The 18769-nt window shown below is 37.6% G+C and overlaps 1 protein-coding gene across 1 annotated transcript in view; it reads left to right on the top strand.

The window, feature by feature from the left end:
• Nucleotides 1-18769, top strand: part of LOC150093999 (ecdysteroid-phosphate phosphatase-like) — a 127393-nt gene that overhangs the window by 49104 nt on the left and 59520 nt on the right. The window contains exon 4 of the mRNA XM_090413133.1: nt 14582-14674. Within this exon, the coding sequence (XP_090269259.1) occupies nt 14582-14674 (93 nt within the window). The remainder of the gene's footprint in view (nt 1-14581; nt 14675-18769) is intronic.

Here is an 18769-nt window from a genome sequence, read left to right as displayed (position 1 = left end):
GTGAAGAATTTATGGAGACACAACACACGTATTAGAATAATTACTTTACTTATCATTAAGAGAGTAACATTCAACATTTCGACCTCCGCATTGAGGTCATCATCAGGAAAACATACATATGTATAGGATACACGCTACATCACACTACACTATACAAAAGTAAGATTAATCTAAATGTTTGTTAATCATTTACCCTAGTCTGGCCTCTGGTGGGGAAAAAAAAATAGAACTACTTGGTTCTCCAGCTGCTACACTGCTACCGTCAACTCCATCTATTGCTCATCCTCACTTGCAGCAATGTTTTTTGTCTGTAAATTGCATGTGTTCTGAAGGCCGATTTGTTTGTACATGGGGATGAGGGACCTGAGTTTTCAGGAGAGAAAACTCTGCTGCCACCATATGAGATTAGCTGACTCACCTTCAGCTGATGGGGTCCATATGGGGGATTCCCCTTGTTACAACAAGAATCGAACCCAGGTCTTTTCCAGTTGAGGGCGCAATGTTCTGCTATTCTTCCACTTGCACTATGGCGGCTACAGTGACCAGTGGTCTTTGGAATTTGGAGTACGACGACAGATTAAGAGAATGTAAATTGCATAGCCTTGTGAATAGGAGGAAGAAGGTTGATATGATTGAGACATAGAAGCTAGTCACGAGTTGTTATTAGGTTGACATGGAAGAGATTTTTCATAGAATGTGAGGGAAGGGGAGAATAGAACAAGAGGCCATCACTGGAAACTGTATAAAGAGGGTGTGAGCAGAGGAGTGAGGAGTAAGTTCTTTTCATGGGGAGTGGTTAGTGAGTGGAATGCATTGCCTGAGTATGTTGTGAATGTAGACACATTGAATCATTTTAAGGCACGGTTGGATGAGCATTGTGTGCAATAGTGTACCTCCCATGATGAGTCTCTGACTCTATGGAGGTTGGATGTTAATAATAATAATAGTCAGATGGTTATTTTTTTTTCAAATGACATTTGATATTTAGCCAGCAAAAATAAGAACGATTATGATAAGATGGCATTGATTGGAGAAAATAGTCTAAGGACAACTTCTCAGGATATAGTTGAGATATTTAATGAGCAGTTCATAAAGATCTTTCATCCTTGTAAATGTGACAACATGGAGAGTGTGTGAGAGCAGTGAATGATGAGAAGGAGAGACTGACTGTGAGTGAGGAAGAAGTATATGGGGAAATAAGTATACTTGATTTTAATAAGGCATTGGGACTTGATGATATATCTCCGTGTATTTTGAAGGAATGTGCCAGGGAGTCGATATCCACCTTCACATATTTGTTAAATATGAGTCTTGCAACGGGACAAGTTCCAAAGGAGTGGAAGTAAGGCAAGATTGTACTGCTTCATAAAGGAGGTGACAGAAGTCAGGTATCAAATTATATACTGATTTGTGTGTCAGATGTTGTGGTTAAATTTTTTGAAAATTTGGTGAGAATCAGGATCCAGAATTGATTTGACAAAAGTGGTATTATCTTTGATGGACAGCATGGGTTTGCTAAAGGGAGGTTATATTTTAGTAATATACTTACTTATTACAATAAGGTGACAGCAAAATTGGATGCTGGAGATGGATACACAGTAGTACACTTAGACTTTGCAATGGATTTTGATAGATTACTGAATGACAAGTTGATAGTCAAACTAAAGTAGATGAATTTGAATATTAGATTGATGCATTGGATTGGGGATTGGCTGTAAATAGGTATCAGCAAGTTGTGTATGGGGGGGAGCAATATCCTAGAAGAGGAACGTCACTAGTGGTATGCCTTATGGGTCTTTTTTAGGGCCATGGCTGTTTAACCTGTATGTTAATGATATTGGGGAAGTTTTGAATGGGAATATTTAGTTGTTTGCAGATTATGCAAAGTTGGAACGAACTACGAGGAGTACAGCAGATGCTATGGCCTTACAAGAAGATTTGAATAGACTGAGAGAATGGGCACAGGAGTGGGGTAGCCAGATCACTGTTGCAAAATGTAAGTTTTAAAATTTAAAAAGCAAAGATGGGATGTAGAATTAAATCTTGATGGGGATATATTTTTGGAGGTTGAAGAAATAAGAGATCTTGGGATGATGGTGGATAAGGATCTGAAATTTAGAGGGCATATTGTCAAAACTGTGAGGATAGCACAATTGCTTCTAGAAATGATGCAGAGGACACTGACTTGTAGAAATAAGAAGATTTTGGTTCCATTGTATAAGTCCTTGATTGGGCCATGTATGCACTACTGTGCACAGATTTGGTCACCTGATTTTTTTTCAAAAGGATGAGGAGATGGAGAGGGTGCAGAGATGATTGACCAAAATATTTTCTGATCTCTTGTATGTTAAATATGAAGAAAGGTTGAGATGATGCAGTTTGCAGAGTCTGGATAGGTGGAAGAGGGATGATACGCTAGAGATCTATAGGTTAGTAAGGGGTTGTTATAGGATTAATGTTGAAGAGGTTTTTCATAAAATGGTGGGAGATGGGGGAGAGAACAAGATGTTATCCTTGGATGCTTTATAAGGAAAGTGTGAGCAGGGAGTAAAATTCAAAGCAAGGCTTGCTTTGAATTTTCCTTCAAACCAGGTTTTGGTGCAGTGTAGGGACTCAGTGCCTTTACAGTCAATTCTGTGACATGTTTGGAGTGCATGGTCTGACAGGCCAGTTTTACCATAGTGGAGATATTTAATGTGACGTTTCTGTTCATCTTTTCTAATTGGGAGGGTGTGTCGTGTCCTGTTTTCCCTATGTAAGGTAGGTTACAGGTACATTGAATTTTGTACACCCCTGGGTAGGCAAGATATGGAAGAGGATCTTTGGAAGAACTAAGTAAATTTCTTAATTTTGCATGGGGTTTGAAGGTTGTCTTAATGTTGTATTAAAGTAGTGTTCTATCTATCTATTTTGCTCCAATGAACAGGGTTGAATCAAGAAATTATTAGCCAAACATTTGTAAAAATGGCTACAATAAAAAAAAACAGTTCACAAGATCTTCAATAGAAATACCATTAAAAGCAAAAAAGATTACAAGAATGCCATACCATACAATAGGGGCATTTCAGAAAAAATAGATAGAACACTACTTAAATGCAATATTAAGACAACCTTCAAATCCCCTGCAAAATTAAGAAATTTACTTAGCTCTTCCAAAGATCCTCTTCCATATCTTGCCCACTCAGGAATGTACAAAATTCAATGTACCTGAATCTGTTTCCCCTATGTAATCTACTTTACATAGGGGAAACAGAACACACTCTCCCAATTAAAAAAGATGAACACAAACATCACATTAAATATCTCCACTATGGTAAAACAGGCCACGCACTCCAAACATGTCACAGAATTGACTGTAAAGGCACTGAGTCCCTACACTGACGAAAAGGAAAACCTGGTTTGAAGGAAAATTCAAAGCCTGTGAAATGCTAAAACATCATCCAAATCTGAACAAGAATGATGGATTAATTATTCAAGAATTTAGAGGATCCCAAACAGAAGAAAATCTTAATACAAGAAGACTTAAGAAATTGTTTAATGTAGTTTTATTAATATTATTATTACATGCAACCTCCAGGGAGTCTAAAGACTCATCGAGGGAGGGCATCTACTCTACAGCTCTCTGTCTCCACCACTCAATCCACCAACTACAACTAACTGTAACTACACCAATGCCATCTACTGCCCACCATTACCACTAGTATTTCCACAGACAATCACAAACATTCCTGCACATGGTGAGATTTGAACCTGCAGACTTTTTGCTGGAGAGCGGATACACTAATCACTCTCAGAAATTCCACATACTCACTCTCTTTGTTCCCATATTTGATTACATTTGAATGGGTTTGGTTTTGGGCATTTAGAAAGGCTATTGTTTTCTGGGAAGGTACAGAGTCAAGAAGTTAATGTAGCAAATGATCTTGGTTTAGTTGTTTGTCATGTTCCCCCTCTTTGTGTGCAATGCTTCTTACATTTGGGTAGCCCAAGCCTTCTGATTCAACCACCAAATTACAGGTAAAGTTCTTGTTACATCCTTTTAAAGCCCTTGGGCCAGGAAACACTCCCCAAGTCTTGCATATTTTTGCATGGTAAATTTAAAGACGCATTAATTAAAACTCTTGCCACGTATATAAAGGGATTTTCACAATTAATTTCGCTGTGTTAATCAAATCCCATGTTAAACAAAACTGCATTAAGCAAGGGATACTGAGAAGGATGCTGATCATCAGAGATAGAAGGGTTGTGGTTCTATTGCATAAAGCCCTGTTCAGACCACATCTAGATTATGGTGCTCAGATGTGATCACTGGGATTTGAAGGGGATAAATTAAATTTGGAGAGGATGCAGATGCAATTAACAGAAATTATATCAGGACTGTACAATGTTAACTATGAGGATAGACCAAGGACATGCAGACTGTAGAGTTTGATCAATAGAAGGAGAGTTGATATGAGTGAGACATTTAAACTGTTGCAAGATAGCTATAAGATAAACAGTGGGTCATTTTTTCATATGATAGATCGAGAGGAAATGAGCAAGGCCAAGAGAACATACCTGGAAGTGGTGAGGAGTGGATTTTTTGCATATAGGATGGTTGGACTGTGGAATACATTGCCTTATAGGATAATAAGAACACAAAGAGTGAACGAATTTAAGGAATGGTATGATAAACTTTGTGTTTAAGATGGGCCTCCCCCAATAAGGCTTATGAATTCATGGAGATCCTGAATAATAATAATAATAATATCATCACTTAGATTGTACACATTGTAAAATGATTATTCTGTAACTGAACTGTTTGATTTGCTTATGTTATCTCCCTACCATCAGTAGTATCTAAAGTCATCCCTCTTCTTACTTGTCATACAGTGAAAGAATTCTTTAGGACATCTTGTTCATCTTGGGAATGTTCCAGGGAATTGGTAGTAGCATTGGCATACCTGTTTAATAAGCGTCTTACAACAGCACAGGTAAAAAGAGAGTGGAAGGAGGGTAAAATTGTTCCACTGCATAAAGGTAGTGATAAGGCTGTAGCTTCAAATTATAGGCCAGTATGTATATCTGGAGTTGTGGTGAAGGTACTGGAGAGATGTGAGAAGTAAGATGCAGAAATGGATTGATAACAGCAGTATCTTCTGAGGTTATCAGCATGGGTTTGTTAATGGGAGATCACTAACTTACTTAGATACTAAAACAAGGTGTACTTAGATTTTGCAAAGCCTTTTGATAGACGGCCACACTATAAGCTCTTATAAAAATTGATGAAACAGATGGGATTGGATAACATACTTCTGAGTTCAATCAGTCACTGGCTGTCAGATAGGTATCAGAAAGTTGCAATGGGGGTGCGGTATACCGAAAGAGAAAGGTCACTAGTGGTATGCCACAGGGGTTAGTTTCAGGGCGATTGTTGTTCAGTTTGTATATTAATGATATAGGGATGGGTTTGAATAATGATATGCAGCTGTTTGCAGATGATGCAATGCTGTAGAGAGCAATATAAAGTCAAGCAGATGTTATGGCCTTACAAGAGGACTTTAATAAATTTTATGAATGGGCAGGTAAGTGGAAACATCAGTTCAATGTTGCAAAGTGTAAGGTTTTGAGATTTGGTAGGTAACGATGGGATGCAAAGTATACACTTGGTGGGGAAACTTTAATGGAAGTAGAGGAGATGACAGATCTAGGAGTAACGGTGGACAAGGACCTGAAATTCAGGGGCCACATTGCACAATTTGTGAAGACATCACATCAGATAATAGCAATGATATGGAGAACCCTGACCTGCAGAAATAGAGAGATTATGATACAATTGTAGAAGGCCTTAATCAAGCCTCACATTAATTATTGTGCACAGTTTTGGTCACCTTGTTTACATGGTGATGAGGATATGTTGGAAAGGGTCCAGAGAACATTCACAAAGGTGGTCAGTGGTCTTTGGAGTGTGGAGTACGAGGACAGATTGAGAGAATGTAAGTTGCAGAGCCTTGTGAATAGGATAAAGAGGGGGGGGTTTGATATGATTGTTACCAATAAGCTACTCAGGAATTGTTATTACATCAACATGGAGGAGATTTTTCATAGACTGGGGGGGAGGGTACAAGAGATCATTGTTGGAAATTGTATAAGAAGGATGTGGGCAGAGGAGTGAGGATTAGGTTCTTTGCATAGAGAGTGCTTGGTGAGTGGTATGCATTGCCTGAGGGTGTTGTAGGTGTAGACACAGACCTGAATTTCAGGTCTGTATCTACACCCACATTTTCTGGCCTTACAATTATGTCCTCTCTATAAACCTTTACTATAATTCTACTCTCTTCTACTATAATCTACTCTTTCCCCTTCAATATACCCTATTCCTCCTATGGGTTTAAATTTGAAGGGAGGCTAGTTCAGAAGCCTTAAGATAGCAGCCCTAGCACTGAACTATTCCATCATCAGGCTAGTCACCTGACATGGAGAACATAATCCTACTTTTAAGCTGACAGAAGAAGGTAATCGGAATGAATCTATGGAAAACGACACCCTGGAATGGAAATGTTAATAATAATAATAATAATAATTATTATTATTATTATTATTATTATTATTATTACACCTCCATGGAGTCGACAGACTGATCTTGGGAGGTTCATTCAACTGACAACATATTTATCATATTGAATGTTAAAATCCTTAACACTCCTTGCATTAACAATACAGCTTGGTAATGCATTCCATAGACTGACAGTTCTCCATGTAAAAAATCTACTCCTCACAGCCTTCTTCACCACACTTTTACATAACTTCCTGGAATGACCTCTGGTTCTTCCCCTCTCACCTTCTACTCTTTTTATAACCCCCTCTGGATTAATTTGATAAAATGTTCTCACTAACTTAAACGTCCCTAATATATCACCTCTCTTCCTCTTATCCACCAAATCTGTAATATGCATTTCTTCAATCTCCCTCTCTCTCTCTCCATAGCCAGCATTCCAAACTCGTGCTATTGTCTTAGTCACTCATCTCTGTACCCTCTCCAATGTCTCCACATCACATTGAAAACCAGGTGACCAGATCTGAGCACAATAGTCCAAGTGTGGTCTGACCGGTGCCTTATACAGTGGCACAACTACTTCCTTATCCTTGCATGTTAGAGTGCTTCTTATCATAGCAACACTATGATGTGCAACCCTAGCAATATGTCTTCTAAACTTCAGTCTACTGTCACCCATCACTCCCAAATCTCTAATCTCCTCCACTTCCTGCAGTACATAACCATCAATATAGTACACAGCATTATATTTCTGTGCTCCAAAATGCAACACCTTGCACTTATTGATATTAAAACTACAACCTTACTCTTTTGTCCAAGTAAAAATCTATTCAAATCTCCCTGAAGGGATTCAGCATCAGCAGTGCTACTTATAATTCTTCCCAACTTTGCATCATCAGCAAATAACTGAAGATCCCCAGTCAGTCCACATGATATATCATTTACAAACAAGTTAGAGAGCAGGGGCCCAAGAACAGAACCCTGGAGTATGCCACTGATTACCCTTCTTTTTGAGACACTGCTCCATCATACACAACCTGCTATTATCGTTCCGAAAGCCAATCTCTGATCCATCTAACCAATATACTATTTATTCCCATCCTCTGCAGCTTGTGCACCAACTTATCATGTCTTAATCTATCAAATACTTTTGCAAAGTCCAAGAATATCACTGTATATGATTCTCCCTTATCTAGCACACTCCTAACCTTACTATAAAATGCAAGTAAATTACTAAAACAGGACCTACCCTTTACAAATCCATGCTGGCCATCATAAAGGATGCCATGTCCATTAACCCAATTCCGTATTCTACTCCTTATCGATGTCTCCTCCATCCACAGGCCAGTCTGATAACTGCAGTTATCAGACTGGCCTGTGGATGGAGATTTCTGTCTCTTAGAACTATGCTTGTGGAGTAGCACTATTTTGCCTTCTTTCCACTCCTTAGGTACCCTACCCACTACAAGACTTTCATTAAATAACCAGGATCAGGGGCATAGCCAGCTGTGGTGCACATTCCTTAAGAATACGAGGTGATATGTCACCCATTCCCATAGCCTTTATCACATCTAACCCAACAAATATCTCATAATTATAATAATAATAATAATAATCAGCTTTAGTCTTCTTTACTATACAGATCACTCATCTTATCTGTGCCTTGTACTAGAGGTACTCATAAATATGCTGTTCATCTTTCTTTATACTCCTTCCACAACTTTTTCTACAACTTCAGTATAGAAGTTTAATATATTTTGTCCTTTTTGTTATTTTTTATTATTATTATTATTATTTTTTGCCCCTGCAAATGGTCTAATTGAAACGAAAATTAGTTTGGCTTAAGAAATATTTGTGAACATTCCCAATGTAGAATTTGATTGAAATCCATGAGGCCAGAATTCCTGAATAACTCTCATGCTGACAGATTAAAGGACATTGCAATTGTAGTAGGTATTTAATGCATTTTGGAAAGTGCACTTGATATTTATCACTATTCTAACTTCAAGACATTAAAAAAGGTGTTCTTGAACAATTTTTGCTCGCTTTTGTGTTAATCTCAGACTTTAGAAAATGGTATAATCTTCCAAGGTTGCAGTTCATTTTTCTTCCCAAAATGAAAAGTGTGTTCTTAGTTGTAAACACAGAATGAATGAAATAAAATGAAAAATTATTAAAGCTTAGGATTCATTAATATTTCATGTATGAAATACTAATATTACAGTACACAACTTTTTTGGGGGGGAGTGGGGTAGAGCTTCTCCTCTTTTCCAACCATAGGCTTAACTTATGTTTTAACTAAGTAAAATTTCATTATATTAATACTGTTTTAATATAATCACAGTATTTGGTGCCAGACTTCATTGAACCAAAATAGTATACTATTTTGGGAAAAAAAATGTTCAACATTAAGAACAAATATGTGAGAATATCATATACATTCAATACCTGAAGTGAAACATTTCTGTGTACTTTTCTGGATAAAAGTGTTTAATACAGCACTCTAAATGTGGATTCAGGTAGTGAATGAAAAAGGAAAGCTCTAAGTATTGAGGAAAAGCTTGAAATAATAAAATTTTGAAAGAAATGATAAAATGTGATATATACTGTATTTGCTGGCATATAAGGATGCACCCCCTTTTTTGTACACATTTTTAGAAAAAAACTTTATCACTGAATATTATAATGAATTTACAGTATTTCAGATATAAAGTAATAAGTAGGTCTAATTTCAACAAATACCTAATCTAACTAGGAAAGAGTACCCACCTTTTAATCTTCTTCATCAAAATCCAGAAATTCATCTCCAAAGCTAAATGAAGAGACACTTGAAACCTCTTCTAAATTAGAATCTGAGTCCTCATACAACAAATTATTCTCTGTGCCATCCAGTGCATTACTAATGCCACACTTAAATGATTTAACCAATGTCTCAGTTTTCACAGCATCCCATGAAGCTTTGACCCAATCACAATCTTCTTCATATTCAGCTGGCATCTTTTGTGATATTTTTGTTTTAGTCCCCATATATAGCTGGTTTCTCTTCATGAATCTTGAACACTATGATGTTGATCCAGTAAAGTTAGTGATCCCTCTGTTAGTGGCTATCGCTTTCGCTTGATGAATAATCATTTTTGTAGACACTGAAAGTCCTGCTTTTCTGTGGTCTAAAGTATTCAGTTCTGCTTCAAGTTCTGGCCATTTTGCAGTTCTACTTCATAGGTTATGTTTACTGTGAGTTGCTTTTTTTAGATCCTCTTCCTGATTCCACCAAGTTCTTATAATTTTCTCAGTTGGGAGTGGCCCGAAATGTCTCTCTACAAGTCCATTTCTATGTTCTTTAGCATATGCAATCACACGTAGCTTGTATTCAATATTGTAGCAATGCCAACGTTTTTCAGCCATAATTTGCCAAGAAATTTAGAGAAAATTTAACGGCAGAGATTTATCACCGTTTAGAACAACCGCGACAACAATTGGAAAGTTTAAATGAACAGGAACACAACTGTGATCGTCGATGACAACACATGCATATCCACTGAACTCTACGTAACAGGAATGCTCTCACACACTGCAACGAAGCAAGAAAGAAATCGTGTAACTTGGAACAGAGAAAATTTCCAGAAATGAAAGTAATAAAAAACTGAGTATCGGCGTATAAGACGCACCCTGTTTTTCAGACCTATTTTCAAAGAAAAAAAGTGTGGCTTATACGCCAGAAAATATGGTATATATATATATATATATATATATATATATATATATATATATACAGGGTGTTCGGGATAAATTTGACATATTTATAATTAATTATATTTTTCCGTAAGTTACATGTATTAACACACACTTCTCTTCATTTAAAAGTTTGGACCCTTCTTCATTCATATACAAGATGTCAGAAAGGATGGATAGCTGGAACCCACCTGAATCATGGAAGAGAATAACTTGTATCATGATGATTCGTGCCTGCCATCAAAATAAGGATATTACGACTGCTGCCCAATGCTCCCTGAATACAGTAAAAACAATCAGGCATGAACTAGAGACTTGCAATGGTGACTACGAGGATGTAGCAAGAAGAAAGATCCCTAGCAGACGATCTGATTGCGTTCGTACAGCAGAATTCCTCGCAAATCTGCAGGAACAGGTGTTGAAGAACCCTGGCATTGGAATTCGGGCTTTGTTCGTGGAGTTGCTAACTGTAGTCAAGCCCTGGATAACAAGGGTAGCCAATGGTAGGCCGTATGTATGGCAGCAGGATTCGGCCCCTTGCCACACCTCTGGGAAAAGTCAAAAATGGTTGTCTGAAAATTTCTACGACTTCACCAGTCCAAATGTTTGGCCTCCAAACTCCCCAGACCTTAACCCCATGGATTATTTTGTATGGGGCGCAGTTGAAAAAGACACCAATCGCACTTCCAGTAATACAAAAGCCCAGTTAATGGATAAAATTAAAACAGTTTTTGCGGCCCTTCCCAGGGAGACTGTAGCATCAGCTTGTTCGAGGTTCCGAAGCAGAATTGAAGCTGTGATCGATGCTAATGGTGGTTATTTTGAGTAAATCTTGTTGATAGTATTGTAATTAACTCTGCCTGTAATGTTTTTTTGTCAATTCATTAAATTTAATAGATACAAAGAAGATTTTCTTTTTCCTTACGAAACTGTCAAATTTATCCCAAACACCCTGTATATATTTTAGTGTATTACTTATGGGATAGTACTGTAACCCTGTTCTTCCTATAAGCCCTGTTATTTTTGTTATGCAAAATTTTATAGTGTGATTATCTTTATTAACACATACTGCATTATAGGAGAAACAACAGTGTATACATATATATACACAGGGTGTTTCAAAAGGGGGTGTACAATTTTGAATAATAATAGAAGGTAAATAGCTATTCCCATTTATGTGCCGTCCCCTATCTAGGAGGTTGATCACCATGATGTGACTCACAGTTAACTATGGGTGTAATGACATGTGGTGAGGACCCTATCTCTGCCACATATTATCATAAGTATTCATGGCTGTAAATCCATGTGTGTTCACATGGCCAGTTTGTCTGTTCTGAGGGACAAAAATCCAAGTTTCCAGGTGAAAAAATGCTCTACTTATGTATGAGACTGGCTAACTCACCTTTAGTCAAAAAAGACATAAAGATTTCTCACATGATGGATGGGAATTGAACCCAGGTCTTTCCGACCAAAGAGCTTTATTTATACTGAGTGAGCTATGGAGGCTTAAATAGCTATAGCTGTTTCATACGAGCAATTTTTATTACCATGCAAATGTGGTATAACACTTGAAGTTTCAACACAGACAGTTAAAATTCGATATGACTGCCTACAGTAATCTGCAGATGTCCCATCTGTAATCAATTTCCCGCAAGACTGGTAAAAAAAGGTGGTAAACTCAATCTCTTGCAAAGCCCCACAAGAAAAAATCTAATGATGTAAGTCTGGGGGAATGTGATGGGCATGCTACAAGTGCCCCCTCTACCAGTCCATCTTCCTGGAAAACAGGTGTTGAGATACAACCTTATATTTGTCAGGTAATGAGGAGGTGTTCTGTCTTGCTGGAAATGTAAGCGTCTGTCATGGTCATCATTGTCTAATTGTGGTATTACATACCCTTGTAACATGTCCAGATACACATCACCAGTAATGGTAGACTCCGAAAAAAAGAAGGGTCCATACACTTTCTTCTTGTTAAGGCACAAAAAAAAGTTAGCCTTTGGGGTGCCGCGAACATGTTCTACGATGGTGTTTGGATTTTCACTTCCTGAAATTCTGCAGTTGTGAGTGTTTACTTGCCCACTTATGTGAAAAGTGCACTCGTCACTGAAAACGATCATGTACAAAAAGTCCTCAGTTTGTTCTATCCTACTGATCATTTCCTTACAGAAATTCTGGCATATCTTCTTATCATCTTTCTTAAAATGTACAAGGGTAAATTTGTATGTCCTTAAGTGTAGACGTTGTCATAAAACATACCAAACAGTCACATGTGTAATTCCAATTTGACGCAATGCCTGTCTGGTTGACTTTCCATGGCTTCTATGGAAACTTTCCCAAACTTCTTCCATAACAGCATTCAAAGCACGTAGCCTTCCTATTGACCTTGGATGATGCACGGAACAGCCTGTTTCCACAAAATTCTTGTGTCAGGTGTAGATCACGCACCTACTAGGAGGTTCTTTGCCATATTGCATGTGGAAATTCCTCTAAACTTGTGTTGCAGACTTTGTTTTCTCAAACCACAACACACAACATACTTGCTTTGCAGCATTGAAAGTTGCCATTTTCAAATGGTGTGCATATCATGCCATCTAGTGTTGTCATTTGGTAATAAAGTTACGAGACTAATTGATGTGTTTCACTACATTATGACACTTACTCAGCTTTTGTACATCTTCTGAGTTGTTCTGTGTTCTCCTGCAAAGTTGTATACACCCTTTTGAAACACTCTGTTTCAAAAGGGTGTATACAACATATATATATTTTTTCTCTAATAGGTATCAGCAAGTTGTGTATAGGGATGCAATATCACCAAAGAGGAAAGTCACTAGTGATGTGCCTAAAGGGTTTATTTTTGGGACATTGCTGTTTAAGGTATATGTTGAAGATATTGGGTAAGGTTTGAATGGTGATATGGTGCTATGCAGTTGTTTGAAGATGTTGCAAAATTGGGAAGAATAGAACATGAGGAATAGAACAGAAGCAGCTTTACAAGCAGACTTAAATGGACTTTGGTGAATGAGTAAGTGAGTGTGATTGCCTGTTCAATGTTGCAAAGTATAAGGTTTTAAAATTCTGAAAGCAAAGGTGGTATGCAGAGTTTAAGGTTAGTGTGGATATCTTAGAGGAGGTGAGTGATCTTGGGGACAATGGTGGATAGAAACCTAAAATTTCAGGGACATTTTGGTAACTTTGTAAGTATAGCCCAGCAGATTATGGCAGTGATGCAGGGGACATTGATGTGTAGAAATAACGTTATCATTTGTGGCCCGTTAGCTCGGTTGGTTAGAGCATCATGCTGATAACGCAAAGGTGGTGGGTTTGATACCCCACAGGCCAGCTCAGTTTTTTGCCGGCCTGGTTGACTGAGTGGTTAGCGTATCCTCTCTCCAGCCAGAAGGCTGCAGGTTCAAATCCCACTGTGGGCATGGATGTTTGTGACTGTCTGTGGAAATACTAGTGGTGGTGGTGGGCGGTAGATGGAGTTGGTGTAGTTTGTGAACTGAGTGGTGGAGACAGAGCTGTAGAGTAGGTGCCCTCCCTCGATGAGTCTTTGGGACTCCCTGGAGTCCCAAAGACTCATCGAGGGAGGGCATATGGATTATTGTGCACAGGCCACATATGGATTATTTGATCAGGCCACATATGGATTATTGTGCACAGATTTGGTTCCTTGGTTTTCAAAAGGATGAAGAGAGGTTGGAAAGGATCCAGAGATTATTGACTAAGGTGGTTTCTTGTCTCTGAAATGTTGAGTATGCGGATAGATTAAGGAAATGCAAACCATAGAGTCTACTGGATAGGAAAAGAAGAAGAAGAAGAAGGTACATTTTTGAGACATAACTTGGTAAGGAGTTTCTGCTAGCCAAATTAATATGGATGAGATTTTTCATAGAATGGGTGAAGACAGAGAGAAGAACAAGAGACCATTCCTGGAATCTATCTAAGAAGAGTGTTAGCAAGGGAGTGATGAGTAAGTTTTTTGAATGGAGAGTGGTGGGTGATTGGAATGCCTTGTGATAGCATGGTGAGTGAAGACAGTGAATGTCCATTCAAAGCGTGGCATGATGAGTTTGTGTGTGTGTGTGTGTGTGAGAGAGAGAGAGAGAGAGACCTCATGCAATGCATTTGACTCCATGAAGGTTAGAGGATAATAATGATATCTTTTTATCACTGCAAAATTCTGTTTGTGTATATGTTTTGTAGTTTTATTACATTTGGATTAAAACTTATGAATGCTCATTATTGAAATTTTGTGTGAAGTATTGATTGATCTTGTACATTAAAGCCACTAGTGATTTTACTTTTCAGGTGAAGCTATTGGAATGTGTGGGAATAAATTTTCACATGTCTATGCATCCCCTTCACTTCGTTGTATAGAAACTTGCACAAATGTACTAAAGGGTAAGTATTAGAGATGTCGATTGGTTTAAGTTTATCAGTATTATTTATTAACCTGTGCATTGATGTACAGTAACAAAATTTAGTACAAAATCTTTCTTTATAAATGAGTTCCAAAATCTTTTCAACTACACCATTGTGTTGTGTTTAGCCACCAGAAGCATAGTAATCAAAACTGTTTTGTCCATTAGCTGTGTCTTGTGGTTTGGCATTCTTTACTATTTAAAAAAACTATAATTGCATCTCTTCACTTTTTAGCATGCTTTTTTTCTTAAATATTTTCTTTGGAAAGGCTGTATTTAATTAGAAAGTTTTGAAAAAAACTCTTTAATTAAGTGCAGAAATAAAGAGGTTCTGGTTTCATTGCATAAGGCCTTGATCAGTCCTCACATGAATTACTGTGCACAGATTTGGTCCCCCTGATTTTCACGATGATGAGGATATGTTGGAAAGGATGCAGAGAAGACTAAGTTCGTAACATGTCTTTGGGATGTGGGATATGAGGACAAATTGAGGGAATGCAGTTTGCAAAGCCTTGTGAATAAGAGGAAGAGAGGGGATATGATTTAGGCATTTAAGTTGGTAAAGGATTGTTACTGGATTAATGTGGAAGAGATTTAACATAGATTTTGCGAAGGGGGAGGATAGAACAAGGGAGCATCTCTGGAAACTATAAGGAGATTGTGAGCAGAGGCATAAAGAGCACATTCTTTGCATGAAGAGGGGTTGGTAAGTGGAATGCATTGTCCGACATTGTGCTGAATGCAGATACATTGAATGAGTTTTAGGCACAGTTTGATGGACTTTGTTAATAATAATAATAATATAGTTGAACTTTAATGATTAAGGGGATACAAATCCCTTGTTGTTCAACTGCCAGTAAGCAAAACTCTAAGATCGAGAACTACAAATCTATGAGTTTCATATATACCGAAAAACTATCTGCGAATCCAAGTGTATTGGTAGTACAGCACCAAGGCAACTCGAAGCAAAGGTGGAGCAAGATCCCTCACTATCCTTGATATTTTCTCATAATGTAAAAACACAGCCCCTAGGGGATGTAATACTATAATTACATTATGAGGAAAAGTCACTACCCAGACCGGTTTCAACCTTTTTTGAGGTCTCATCAGTGAGTAGGTAGACTTGGAAGATAACAAGGTTTAAGTGAAAAGAACTTACATACCTTTACTATACAAATGCCATAAAGGTGTGTTTGTATATTATATTATAACATAAATTAAAAGCCAAACAGCTATTTTTCTGGCATCCTTAATAATAATTAAGGGGAAACCGGTCTGGGTAGTGACCTCTCCTCATAATGTAATTACAGTATTGGATCCCCTAGGGGCTGCGTTTTTACATTATGAGAAAATATCAAGATAGTGAGGGATCTTGCTCCACCTTTGCTTCGAGTTGCCTTGGTGTTGTACTACCAAGTGGTCATTACACTTGGATTCGCCAATAGTTTTTCGGTATATATGAAACTCATAGATTCGTAGTTCTCGATCTTAGAGTTTTGCTTACTGGCAGTTGAACAACAAGGGATTTGTATCCCCTTAATTATTATTAAGGACACCAGAAAAATAGCTGTTTAGCTTTTAATTTATGTTACAGTTGAACTTTGTTGTAACGAGCACAGAAATAATAAGATTATGGCTGTGGAAAAATACATAAGGATTTTAATTTACTCATATTCCCATATACGGTAGTTGCTCAGTTTTATTAACAAGCATACTACATGAATATACTGACAAATTTTGGTACGTACTTATGCAAATATTCTTAACTGCTTGGGTAATTCTTGGAATAGACAAAAATGAAAAGAATGATGACTTAGCTTTTTTGACCCCTTGAATAGGATTATAGGTCAGTTTATAATCTAATCTTGTCCTTTAGGATCAACCCCTCACTACGTATCTCTCTGATGTCTAACCTGTGACCCTCCTTCCTCATTTTACCCAAACACTGCCACAGGCATGGCAGTGTTTGGGTAAAATGAACAAAAGTTCATTTCTGAGAGAAGGATTCAAAATGAATCCTTCTCTCAGAAACATATCTACTCAAAGAAAGTGTCTCTCAGTTTGCAAAAATGTCAAAATTATTCATGTGTTAGAATGTGGTGCGAAATATGTTGAATTGTGTAAAAAGTTTTCTTTGTCCTCATTGACAGTGTGATATATTAACATAATAATCCTCATCAACAAGTGCAATATATTATTAGACCACGAGGCAGTGAATGCAAAGCAGACTGAAAAGATAAATGATGGCGTAAATGAAAGAAATGGAAATGAAATGAAAGCTAATGAAACTGAGGGAGTGAAAGAATGCAAGAATGTAGAAGAGAAAGTTACCAAAAGCAACAATATAGAAGTGAATGTTAGTTAAAGCAAGAATATAGAAGCAAAAGGTAGTGAAAGCAAGAATGTAGAAGTGAAAGTTAGCGAAGGCAAGAATGTAGAAATGAATGTTAGCAAAAGTAAGAATGTGGAAGCAAAAGGAAGAATGTAGAAGCAAAAGTTGGTGATAAGGGAGTGAAAGAAAGTATGAATGAGGAAATAGAAGTACCGTGTGGCAGAATGAGAGATTTTGAGGATACGGGAGTGACAGAGAGTGAAATTGTCAGACTGCAAGATTTGATGAAACAGTTGTTGAAAATGAAAAATGAAATGTGGAATATGCAGAGTGATATGAGACATTTAGTGGAAACTTGGAAACTAATGAAAGTGTGAAAAGAATAGAATGAAAGAAAAAATGGTGAAAGAGGTGATGAGTGACTCCAGGATGGCAGTGCATAGAGATTCTATAGTTAGAGAATTAGATAACGAGAGAATACAAAAGGTCTGCTATCCAGGAGGGAGAATTAACAGAGTAATTCAGCTGTGGGACATGAGGAGGAAACGAGCAAGAGAACTAGTGGTGGTTGTGGGGATAAATGATTTGGGGGAAATAAAGAGTATGTAAGGGTGAATATCAGGAGGTATTGAGAAGAGTGAAAGAAAACAGTGTAGTGGTTATCAGTGTGTTGCTGAAGTATGACAATGATGGGTTGAGACAGAGAGCTGGAATCATGAATGGCATGCTAGTGGTGCTGTGTGAGAAGAATGGAGTTCAGTTTGTGCATGTATGGGATGTGTTTGAGAGAAGAATAGAATTATGCAGTCATGATGGGTTGCATTTAAATGGCTTTGGAGCGAGCATACTGGAGAAAGTGTTGCAAAATGGAAGTACAGCGTGTGCATGAGATCAAAAGTAAGAGATGATGTGAAAGAGCAGGAGAGTGGTATTGAAGGGATAGGAGTGCTTGGCAGTGAAAAGGATGGTAGTGTGAGCGAAAAAGAAAGAAGGAACACAAGAAGACCAGGGAAATGGAGAACTTGGGCAGAGAGAGACATGTTGTAGAGAGAGTGGATGTTGAAAGTAGCAGTGAATGTGTGTATGGAGATGAAGTACCATATTTACTCGAATATAACTCGCCCTCGCATATATTCTTGCACCCCTGATTTTACTTTACAAAAAAAGAAATTAGAAAGTTTCACATATACCTCGCACACGCAAAAAAAGTTTAAACATGTTCACGTCAGGGTGATAGTAACTCGCTTGACGTAGTAAACAACATGCCCTCCCCAACAACCATACAGACACAAGAAAAACAAGTAGTTTTATTGTATCACTGAATAAGGTACAGAGACAATTGTAGTCTGTGTAATATATTTGTCAACAAATAGTGCAATTAGAGACAACTGGGATAAAAACGGCACTAACTAATCAATCACATGTCCCCTCCCACAGAAACTATGCTGTATAGACTTAAGCAAAACTGTATGTTGTACTGTTGATGTGTTAAAACTAAGAAATGTATAGCGAATGTCGTTTTAGCAATTTCAGATCTTTTGGAATTTGGTTGAAGAGAATCAGCATTTCAACTCAACAATTGTTGCCCTACCTTTGTCGTCAGGTCACATGATCTTTTGTTAATACTGCACCAATCATATGCACGTGTTCATAGCTGCTCTATTTCTATTGGTCTACCATTGTTGTCTGTTTTGCACTCTGCTTTCACTTCTCATTAGTCATTCTTGAAGGATTGTTCATTAA

Source organism: Typopeltis vanoorti, chromosome 23, assembly GCF_054136105.1.
Source record: "Typopeltis vanoorti isolate ZY-2024b chromosome 23, IOZ_Tvanoo_1.0, whole genome shotgun sequence".
NCBI lineage: Eukaryota > Metazoa > Arthropoda > Arachnida > Uropygi > Thelyphonidae > Typopeltis > Typopeltis vanoorti.
Note: the sequence above shows the minus strand (reverse complement) of the source record. Positions and strands in the feature narration are given on the sequence as shown.